Source organism: Phaenicophaeus curvirostris, chromosome 5 (genome assembly GCF_032191515.1).
Source record: "Phaenicophaeus curvirostris isolate KB17595 chromosome 5, BPBGC_Pcur_1.0, whole genome shotgun sequence".
NCBI lineage: Eukaryota > Metazoa > Chordata > Aves > Cuculiformes > Cuculidae > Phaenicophaeus > Phaenicophaeus curvirostris.
The window spans coordinates 43137663-43150167 of record NC_091396.1 but is presented as its reverse complement, the minus strand read 5'-3'; the positions used below and the strand labels follow the sequence as shown (position 1 = coordinate 43150167).

General features: G+C 36.5%; 1 protein-coding gene across 1 annotated transcript in view; it reads right to left on the bottom strand.

Annotated features, from left to right (window-relative positions):
• The window catches only part of MIPOL1 (mirror-image polydactyly 1), a 159906-nt gene that overhangs the window by 92522 nt on the left and 54879 nt on the right, over nucleotides 1-12505 (bottom strand). The window contains exon 8 of the mRNA XM_069858457.1: nucleotides 6684-6791. Coding sequence (XP_069714558.1) covers nucleotides 6684-6791 — 108 coding nt within the window. The remainder of the gene's footprint in view (nucleotides 1-6683; nucleotides 6792-12505) is intronic.

The window sequence follows — 12505 nt, the reverse complement described above, 5'->3', positions numbered from 1 at the left end:
ACCAGAATACCAGGTTATGACATCTGGCTCAAAGGAACAACTGAGTCCAAGAAGACTCCAAATGACTGCTTTAAAGACCATTTAATCAGTGCTCACATTTTTTCCACTGGGATTGAGGGGGAACTCTGGTCACTGTAGATTCTACAAGTTGTTTACACCTTCTCCATACATACCAATAACTGGGCATGTTGTCAGAGGCCTGTAGCAATAACTTTTGGAGACACTGCAACTTAAGCAGAAAGGAATGCAGAAAATTAATATTGAGTCGGAATTGCAGGATTTGTACACCGAGTCATTTTAGTGTTCATTTATGGCATGATGCACCGGCTTACACTGATACCCTCTGAGGTGCACAGTACTATTTAATAACATCAGCCATAAAGTGACTAATGTTTTTAGCATGGATAAGAGCTGAACAGACTTGGATCTAAACTTAGTGACATCCTTTAAGACCTTGTGATTAAGTGTTTTTGGGTGCTGCACAAGTAAAGGTTCTGTTCAATGCAATTAAGTCTGCAACTGTATCTACTCTGATAAAATGTCTAGGAAGCAGCAACTGAAGAAAAATGTTTGTATGTCCTTAACCACATCCAGATTGTCAGCAACATTTTCCAAGTTTTGCCAGGTCTTCTATTTCTACCTCCACTATATACTTCAAAGTAATTCAAGCATTCAAACCTCCACTCTAAAAATTAATAGTGATATCATGTGCTTTATATCAAGTTTTACTGATACGGTAGCAAATTTGTCTCTCACGTTGCCCAGGCATTTAAATGGAGACATACAGTGCTTTAGGGAAGCTACTGAAGAGTGATATGAACTCATACTTGCTTTCCATAACCTGAACTGAACAACTATTCTGAAAGCAGAAGAGCAGCAGTGCCCTTCCTAGGAGAAGAAACCGAACTACTGAAATTGCTCTTGCACTAAGCTAGAGACTGCAGCTTACTTTGATAAACCCTCTATTATTTTATTCTTTTGCAACTTATTGGAAGAATAGCACGAAGAACCTTTCAGGATTAGTTGTAAAAACACATTATTTGCTGGAGATAACATCCAAGAAGCCTGTTAACTATTCCCATTGCTCCTGAAACATTCCTGCAGTTTCAGAAAAAAAGATACAGATCATAAGTAAATGCAAGGGCACAGTGTATCTCCTTACACTGAGCAGCAGATCTGCAGTCTGATTCTCCTCCCCTTCTCCTTCCAATATGAAGCTGGCATCTCAGCCTTCAAACATACCTATAAATTCATTTGCAAATGTGACAGCAGTCCCTTTTATAGGTAGCAGCACATAAAATCAAAAATTAAAAGCATGAGTGCTTTAGGGTTAACTCTACAGAATAAGTGTTCAAGGTGAGCTTTCGAAGGATGATGTTCTGTTAGATACAGAGGAAACAGTCCATACTGGCTAAAGGCATTCATAGCAAATGTGATAGAAATGGGTGGATTGTCCAACAGATGAATAATGATGAGTTGCTTTATTGCAAAAACCCCAAAACTCTGAAGTAAGCACAATATTTTAAATCATTTTTTACCAAACAATAACACCATACCAACAAGTAGATCAAAGGCAAGTTTTAAACTCTTTGCAGAGTAACGCCTAGGAACTTTGTAGCTACAAGCTGGAGAAAGGCTTAACACTCACGTCACCAGTGGATAATATAGCTATTCATCTGTTAGCTACAAATATTGATAATCATCAGCTAGTTTCTATCACTAAAACAGCACTGCAGTTAACAACAGTTCACAACAGTTCAACAGTCAAAATGGCTGATGTTGGCAGAATGCTGCTTTAGATGTGGTTGGGCCTCACCATATTCAAAACTTAGCATTCTAGGTTTCTAATAAATCAACCCCAATCTCTGCTGCTTCACATAAAATGATGATGAAAGTATTGAAAGGCTTCAATACTAGGAGTTTTCTAGGATGCAATCGATAACTGTATCGATAACTATATTGATAACTATAATAACCAGTGTTTCCCACCACTGGTTCAGGCAAGTTTCCTTGGATTACAGAGCATTTCAGAAGCCTATGTCTCTGTCAGAAACAAATCAGAGGCCCTATAGCCATAAACCAGCTCTAAAGCCATTACAATTAAGCTCTGAAACTTCAGCTCTGAAGCTCTAAACATAAAACCATTGTTAAAAATGCTTAGCTTTTGCAGACTAGGGCCACAGTTGCTATCACCTGAAGGAAAAGCTTTATTCCAGAGTCAATATTATATGCTTAAACAGAATGAGTTTCATGCTTTTCAACAGTAGTAAACATTTTAAATTTTATGATAAAGCTTTTCTTAAAATGTTTTAAGCTCTTGTAATGTCATTTTGTCCTGGGATCACTCTTCATGGATGATACATTGACTAGTAAGCTGGATTTGGTTTTGTGTTGGCATTGGTAAGCAGATACAGAAAAATGGTTTCGGGTCTAAGAACCTGGGAAATTCTGGGAATCAAAACAGAGCTTAATATAATTTATAACAGGCATCAGGGAGTACTTAAATGAAATCTTCTAGAATGGCTTTTTCACAGGCATCATCTCTGGAACAACTACCAAACTACTATGCATTGTGGATTACCTGCCCTTGATGAGATTCTTATGTGCCAGCAGAAAGCAGATGACATCAGCTAAAATTTCTTTATGACACTACTGTAGCCAAATTCATGACAGCTCTTTCAGGTCACATTTTTGCCTCTGACTCTAAATTTCTGATCTGTTTAATAAAACCATGGAAACATGTAGAATGAATTCTACAGAAAATCACAACTAAAAAGATCGATTAGTCAGAAAAACATAACAAAACAAGCCTTTCATAACCAAAGATTAGCATCTTAACAGCTCCAAAGGAGATTAATAACCTTTACAAGTTCAAATGACATCATGCTTGGCTGGAGTAAACTCATTTAGTCACTAAAAAGGGCACCTGATTTCTGTATGATCACGGAAGAGGATCTTCTCCAATTTGACAGTTTGGAAGTAAATTGGCTTGAAAGTAAAACTAGTATTTTTCTTTGGTATTTAAAGCAGATTAATAGCTGTTTTAAGGAGAATGTAGTACCTAAATAAAAATTAAATTGAATAAATGAAAATAAATCAGGCCTGTGAAAAAAGTCACCTTTCCCTATGCTTCATTCAGATCCAGTTAAACATTTTCCAGGAATTTTCACATGAAGTTATATGTTTCACAAGACTTATTTCCTATTCTTCTTCAGCTGAGTAAAGAGGAGAGACATTCACATAGGAGAAGTCTTTATTTTTCTTTCAGAAAATGTATTACTTAAACCTCTGCGTTAAAAACTACATACTACAAAACTAATAAAAATAAAATGATCCACAAAAATATTTGAATACTAATGAAAAAATAGCAATTCTTCAACTTGTCTATATTTAATTGAATCAGCTGTTTCAGAGTATTGTGGGAATACATTTATCAGAATCAGGAGAGACCAAATGTTAATTATGAAGGCCAAGCACAAATGAATAATCTTACATATAGACTCTGACACATTAGAACTGCAAAGCACTCTGCAGATCTTATTTTATGAAAATGTACTAAGAGCGCAAATGTATAGGCCCTTAGGAAGCAATTATCCCTAAAAGATTTAGTTATAATTCAATCTGAAATATTATAAGAGATTTTTTAAAATGGTTTCACAAAGAGGAGGATTATTTTACTTTAACTATGGAAATAAGCACCCACATGCTTCTCTGAATGACCTCTGTGCAGTCGTGGGCATTGCCTAGAGGGAAGATTTGAAATTGGCCTTTTTGTTCAATTAATACAATCCCCTATGACCAATATGAATACTACAAAAATTAGAAGTACCAGTTTGGCACTGTGCGACTGAATGGCCCACATCACTGTCAGGAATGTTCTGTGCAATAAAGATATTAAATATGGAAGTTTTAAGTCATATACTACTAATAGTTATAGAATCATAGAATCATAGAATAACCAGGTTGGAAGAGACCCACCGGATCATCGAGTCCAACCATTCCTATCAAACACTAAACCATGCCCCTTAGCACCTCGTCCACCCGTGCCTTAAACACCTCCAGGGAAGGGGACTCAACCAGAGACAGATGACAGAGATTAGTTAAGAAGTACTGTCTTAAACAGTACACTTACACTTACACTTCTGTCACTCCCTGGAAACAACCTAAAGTAGATTGAACTTCTTATCTGCCACCTGTCACCAGAATATGTATTTTGTCAATTCATTTAGTTTAAGACAGTAGTGAAAATTAAAGGGTTTTTTTTTTGAAAAAAACCAACCAAACCCAACTTTCCTAAAAGATACTGCCCTGGATATATACAGAAGGAATACCTGGACTTCTTCTGCAGGACAGGTGTTTACATGTGAACGAACATAGCACTGTTCCCAGTTTGCACATTAAAGCAAAATAGCTCTCTGGATCATGGTGAAAATAAAAATATTTGTGTAGGTATTTAGCCTTGCACCACAGAGACAAATGGCCTGTTCTATTTCTCTGAAAACTGTAAAGACGATTAGAGGGTGATGTGCAGCAGAGAGGAGAGAGGGTATGCTGGAGTCTGTATGCACTCTGTGTGTAGTTCTTACGATAGCTGCTGAACGCATACTAGAGGCAGAAGGAGGCAGCTAAGAATAAGAGTTTCACAGGGGAGGTGTGTGCCAAGGCTCCACAGCACACTACTTGTCAGCAAGCTCTGGCTGGATATTTTTCTGCAGGGAGCTCTGCTGCTGATGGCACCAGGAGCGCCTTGGCCAGGCACAGACATGTCCAGAGCACTGGTCAAACCCATTTTGAAGGAGTTGCTGGCAAGACTTTCATCCCTGCCAACCACACCATATTTTCTAGGCTGTAGCTACACTAAAAAGGAGTGATAAAATTTTCATTTGCATGAATGCTTAGCTCAGGATGAGTACTCATATGCTGTACATCAAAGGTAACTACTATTGCCAATATTTCACATGGGTGTTTTGAAGTTTTCAAGGTCAGGAATTCAAATTAACCCACAGCCTTTTAAAAAGTACTCTGATGGACCTGTCCTCCCTGTAGGCAATAGTAATTGGAACTGAGACATAGTAATTGGAACTGAGACAAACTCTACAGAGGTACAACATTAAAAAAAAATCCGCTTTACCAGAAGTTGAAAAACAAACCTTTTTTCCTCCCCAGAGTCTCGTCTCTAAAAGACAATGACCAACTAACCTCTAACTCTGAAAAATCAAGAAGTGCCTGTGACAGCCAGAAATTAAATTCTTTGAAGATTAGGTGCTGGGAGAGCAATACCAGGTTTAGAATGAAATCCTAGTAACACTCTAAACTACTAAATTGCTTCTTGCTCTGAAAATACAATTTTTTGGTAAGCATTATGTCAGGCAATATTAAATATAAAAAGTATAGTTTCAATAAAACATGGCTGTTTACTAACAGAAAGATGGCATAATATTTTCAATGACACAGAAAACAAGTCATCATGCAATTAATGAAAAACAATACTACATGCAGTAAGTAGCATGCTCAGCAAGCACTAACTTTTAGTGATACCAGACTCAAAACAACACTATTATTGTGGTCAGAAACAGCTCTGAATATTTACAATCTCTATTTCTAATCATCTGAGGATGGATTGCTTTCAGTATTGCATACCTGATTTGTAATATTCATGATAGGTTCTGATGGCTATTACAAACCATGGAACATACATGCAGCCTCTCTCCTTTTGTGTATTATTCTTTTTTTTTCTTTTTTTTTTTTTTTTTACTGAGAAATGTCAAACTACACGAGGATTTACCCTAATTCCTATACTTTGCATCGGTCAAGTTGTTGCATGAATAATGATGTCTTCTGTCTATAAAAAAATGGAAAAGGAGACACAGGAAAATCTGCCTATAAATGAGAGACTTTTGGCTCTTACTGCCTAAATCAAACACAGTTTTAAAATGACAACACAGTATCAATAGAGTAACTTCTGTATTCATACTGTCTCTCCACCACCGATAAAAGAAATTTTTAAGAATATAGGAGTGCACAATGCTTGTACATCTTACCCGGTATAGTCTCTTATTCTGGCTACCGGTGATTGCTGGTTATGTAGCTATCAATTCCACTGATGTTACAATTTCCCTTTCTGCAAGCAGCAATAACCTGTCACTTTACATTGTCCTTTCTCTGACCCTCTTCTGCCTGCCTGCTCATTTTTATTCTTATTGACAAGACTTATTATTCCTCCTCCCAATTCCAACTGGCTACCCTTTTGCAAATAGTAGTATCAACTATGTGGTCACTAGTAGTATAGGTCAACAATGTTATTAATATAGCACACACTGCTGGGAGCAGATCAAACAGCCATGCTTTAAAATATTAGTTTTGCAAAGGTACCATGTAGTAAAATAGCTGCAGTTTTCTTCACATTATAAAATGTAATATTTCAAGGACAGATCCCAAGAATTCACTGTTAATTACCGGCCCAATAATTTGGAGGATATGTTATGTTTTTCTTGTTGTTTTCATAGACAAAATAAAATAAAACCATAACAGAAGGGTGCTGTATCTGTGTTTAAAGAAGGGGTTGTTGGCAAACACCATAGCTCACTTCTGCTGAAATGTACACAACTGATATATGCAGCCCAGAAAGCTGGCACCAGGGGCTTACAACCTTAATTTGCCTGCAAGAAGAAATGGAGATTTACCTTCTGAGCACGTTCTTGATTGTTTTCAGCAGTCAGATGTCTCGTGTTGTTTGCTGAGGTCTGGTTCTGCTCTTTCAGATGATGAAGCTCCTGCTCCAGCCGTTTGCACTGCAACGAGGAAAGAATCCCATTAAGTAGAGGAGTGTGGGCATATTTTTTTCAACAAGCCAAATGAATTAACGTAAATAACCCCATCATCATTTCTGCAGTAGCGAAAGCATCAGACAAAAGCAAGTTACAATCCCAGATCAGTACTAGAGCTACATTTTAAAAATGTGACAATTATTCAGTTTCTTCCTGTTTCATTTGTATGCCAAAGAAAGCTAAGTTTAGTATCAAATAAAGACACTTTGAAAAATATTTTAAAGTGTCTTAAAAATTATGAAGATGTTGGGTTGAAACTCTATTCCTAGTTATGCCAGTATAATGACAGATTTTGACTTTTCTATATTAAGTGAGTGGTTACAAAGGAAGCAATACATGCTGTTAGCAAAGCAAGCAAATTAAAGACCCTTCTCCGAAATCCAGGACCCAGCCTTTTATTAGAAAATATACATGTCATTTTTATACTTGCATTTTTCACACTAAGAGATTACTCCAAATCCCAAACACACACCACATCTTGAAAGAAAAGAAGCTTTAAGGTTGTTTTGTTTAAATATTTAACTTAATGACAAACAATGAAAAATTGCAGACAGACTCATGAAAAAACCAAACCCTGCTTTTAAAAGAAAATAAAAGTCAAAACAAACCAGACAAAGTATCTGGATGAGATAGGGGAACAACTGTTAGAACTAGGGAACAACATAGTATTAACCGGATCACTTTAAAATAGTATATTACAGGCAAGTAGTCTGTATATCACCAACAAACCCCAAAGCTCAGTAGGAATGAAGGATAATTCATTGATTAAAAGCATTTTAATAAACACTTTCTGAAAACGCTAGTAAGAAAGGAACGAGAATTGTGACATAATGGCCATGTAAGCATTGCTCTCTCAAATGAATGAGCTGGAAACATCAGTCTCTGGTGCTATCTTAATGACTATGGAAAACAGAACTGAGCTTCCTCTCAAGTGCATACAACCTATTCCTGAGCAATTCAGTATGTGGGACAATGTAGAATGGCTCATGTCAACTCTGGAAAAAAACAGCCTGTCAAACATAGAGCTGTAGGACTGCAAAAATTATAACTGAGGTCTATGTAAAATGAGTACTAAAGGATCTTGAGACAGAAATGTTAAAGACATACCAATAAATACGCTTCTTCGACACAAAATAAGTCCTTAACAATGTACTGCACATCAGGTATCCAGCACAGTATATAAACCAGAATGATTAAATCCTATATTTGAATACGGTTCAAGTAATTGAAGTTGTCTAACAGTACTATTAAAAAAATTCAAGTCACGCATCTGTTGTTGTATTTGCTTACTTCTATTAGAAACCTAGGTTCATTTCTAACAGGATTACTTATTTTAAAGGCACCAAATCTCTCTGGCCTAGTGCATTTTCTCAGTGTCTGATGTAAATGCAGAGTTTAATTTTATTGCAAGGAAAAAAGATACTTTCCCATAAAACAGAAAAACACAAGAAAAACAAGCTACAATATATTTCATTATATATGTTTATAGAGACTTAAGACATTTATCTCTGTCTTATACATACATAAGAAACCACAAATCACAGAATCACAGCTGTAATTCTTCTTCCATGTCCAACGTGAAAATCATGTGTCTGCAGACATTGAAACTACTTTTATTGAAAAAGTAAGCCCAGATTATGCAGGTTTTTTTTCTCTCACAGCTTTTTTTCTCTAGCATACATGACGTAAACACATTCTAAACAAGTAAAATCAATCTACTACTTCAGGCACTATTGTGACACTTTACACTGTGTAATATCTGTAGCTCTCTCACTTTTAAACTTTGCCAATATTTTTTGGAATTCCTCATTTGACAACAGCACAGGTTTCTTACAGCAAATATTGTTAAAAAGGCCAAAATCTCGACCTACTTTTAAAATATGAATTTATATTTGTGTCACTCTGTCTACTCCAAAAAGAGAAGTGAAAATGTGCTATAAGGAAAACCTAGCTACAGAACCATATGGAAAAAGAACTTGATGTACAGAGCAGATTGCACAACTGAGGGCATGGATGCAAACTTACTCTGTTCTACACTGCACTCCTGTGAAGAGAGGACAACGAAACAAGCAGCAGCAGTGGGACTCCAGTATCATGCAGTATATAGAGCATGTATGATACAGATACAACACAAGTAATATGAAATGGATGGACCTCCGTACGAAGTCAACCTTGACATAATTACATTTACATCAATCTTGGTTACATTTTGTAATTAGTCTTAAATTTAATTTTCACTAAGAATGTTGATACCTGAAAAAAACTGGGCTTCCTCAAGCCACATACTGCTTGAATCCATTTTGAGGGTATCATTGAAAGAAATGTTAATCTAATTTGACCTTTGCACCTAAGTATCTTAATATATTGGAAACAACTTATTAATAGAAGTTGTTCTGCATTATCAGTAAATATACATATATTCCTAGCTGTCTAGAAAGTAAAATCTTTAATTATCCTGTTAGTGAAAGTATTAGAATGCTCTTAAATGGCAACCTTGTGCATGTCTTACTAAATTTTATACTCTACAACACTTTGATACCTAAACTACTAAAATAGCATACTAAAAGCAAGCATTCTTTCACAAGAACAAAAGCATAAGAAATTTCACTGCAACTTTGTTGTAAATAAAAGTTTTAAAAATAGAACTTATAACAATGCAGCCTCTCTATTAATTTGAGCCAACCTTTTTCTGAATTCTGTGTCATTGGTTGTTAGCAAGGTCCAGTAAAAACAGATGTTCTTTCAAAGAACATGTGTTTTTATTGGTTCACTCCAGGGCTCTAAAATGCCAACAGCTGCAAGTAAGGAACTGGATTTCCTTCTGAAAACATATATAAAAATTCTTTTTAGAGAACAGAGAAGACATCGTCCAGTTCAGTATTGGCAAAAAGGAAATGTAGGATGTGTCCTTTCAAGAAAGCTGAAAGCTAAAGGAAGTGTTTAATTTTAAATATTATAAGTAAGAATGTCTAAATCCTGTTATCCCAAACTGGTAAAAATGCACAATTGGGAACCATTCAAACAGAATTCTTTGAAAGTCAGAGACAAAATGCCTTGTGCAACTCAGGTTGCCTAAACACCTGATGTGATAGCAATTGTGCACTTAAATGGAAGTTCTGTGAACTTAACGCTTTATGAAAGATGGGCTCTTAATTGAGAAAACTGCTTCTCTACCTCAGATACTTTGAGAACATCAAGGAATATGGCAGTAGTGCAGATGGGTGTCAAAAGAGAATACGCCTTGATCAGAACACTGAAGACTTTGCTATGTAAAGGATACTAAAGCCTTGTAAATAGTAACATGTCATTTTATAAGGGTCTCTCACAAACAATCCACCAAGAATTAGCTTCATTGTGTGGTCTGCTATTCTATTCAGAGTTCTGCATCCAGAAGCAATTACGAAGGTACAAAAAAAAAAAAAAAGCTTCAACCAGTAAAAGGTTTCCTCTTCTTTCAAACCTTAATATTTGTTCTCCTTTCTGAATATACTTGCCTCAAAAAGTCTCCTACCTTAGCTAGTCTCATCCATGTGACAACACACTTGTCAGATAGTGAACCTCTATAAGCCTACTGCAAGTATTCCTTAAGCAATCATCAGTGTCCAGCTGTACAGCCTTCACTACAACGTCATCCATTTCCAGCAAAGGGCACTCAAATCTTCGCTTTAACCATACCTTCACAGTGCAACTCAGCTGCACTCTTCCAAAATGCCCAGTCTTTAAAAAAAAAAAAAAATCCCTGGGCCCAGCACAGGATATATCACAAGCAGCTAGGACTCAAAATGAAACATATCAAAAGAATAAGAAGAGATTCAGACAGGAGAGAACATATAGACAGCAAGCACAGCTGTGTCCCTCTCCCATCTTCTAATTTGAAACATTAGGCTACAGTTGAGCCTTTTGTAATTAGTGTCAGCTGACATGATTCAGCAGAATGACAATGTTTGTGAGAGGTATAGGTTCAGCCCCCAGCAGGGACTGACCTCTTTCGGTAACTATGCGGACGGGAGGGTTGAGAATGCCACAGGGGAAAATCCAGACAAACTGCAAAAAGAAGTTCCTGCTAAAGGGGACACTGATGGAGAGGTCAAGAAGCGGACCAGGAGAATATCATTGAGTAAAGTCCTTGAGGCGCACCCAGAAAGAGACAGTTAGAACTGGTCCTAATTCCAGGTACACAAAAGGAGTAAAGATAGTTTAGAATGAATTGAGTATTTCAGAAGATAGAAAAATCAATGCAGATAACCACTTAATAGTGTTTGGCCTTTACTAGAAAATGAAGTTGCATTAACATATCAAACATAACTTTAGTGCTTGTATAAACAAATCACCTTTATCATGCTGTCAGTTTTTCCACATTTTCTTCTTCAACTTGTACCGATAGCATGTTAACATTGTACTATGGTGCTTGCCATGTCTACACAGATTGACCAGTTGTTTTTTGATTGTTACTTAACAGCATTCTTCAGTGAGGTGTTCTGACAGTTAAGTCAGAAGAGTAGACAAGAGTAGAGAAAAATCTGTAGGCGCTAAAGAAATAACATTAGTAGGGACAATGATGGAATACAGGAAGGCATTAACATTAAGCAGGACAACACCCTGCCCCAAACCGATTTGTTTATATGAAGACAACATCTATTCCCAGAGGCCTGAAGCAGAAGCGCATTTAACTCCACACTATTCAGGTCAATTAAACTATTCACACGCTTTCAAACAAACATAACCATTTTGCTACACTGGGGTCCCTAGCTTTCATCTCACTGAACTAGATAGTAATATCAGGTGCATTACTCATTTTGTATTTCAGTGCAGATTAGACCCAGAGAAAGGGTACTGTGACACTCATTGGTTGCAGAAGCAACAGCTAAAGCTGAGTATAACAGAAAACTATAACATTTCCTTCCTATAAATGCAGTCTTGGTGGTTTTTTTAACCCCATTATGTCTATATTTGCTTTTAATATTACTATACAGCATATAATGTTTCCCATGGTTTTTCATTAAAAGGAACCCAATCTAATCCCTCCTGAACTTATGGTAATATGCTAGAGAAAAAAAAGAGCCAACAAACTATGCCATTTACATGCTTGGAAAAAAAAGGAATTGATTTGTCTCTATTAATACAGGTATGAGGGTCAACAAAACACATATACTAGAACCAAGGTGTGGACAAATTCTGCACAAATTTATTTCCTGAACTCTGAATTACATTTGATTGTATCATCAAATTAGTAAACAGAAAAGACAGTATTTTATGAAAATGTATTTGTTCATATAGAGTCCTTGTTAAAAACTTAAATGTTTATAATCTTATGAAAATCAGCACTGGCATAAACATTCAAGACTCCACTGATGAGACTGATGAAGAAAGAGACAGTATGTAGATAGAGCTGCTGCAACGCGCTTGCACTCCTCCTGAAGCCTGAACTATTGGCTGAGTGAGGTCGGGGTTGTCAGGTAGGTGGGTTTTTGGTCTGATCTATATCCAGTCAGTCTAATGTGGTCTCTGTAGGTTAATACTAGATCTTGCATGTAATGACAGCATCCCACAAATATAGTAGTTCATTCTGCCATCAAATTTAGAGGTAACATATTTTTATTCAAGTCAGACAAAACTCAAAGGTGAGTGCAGTCACTCACCATGGGTCACCTGGCACATAATTACTTGATTGCCTATCA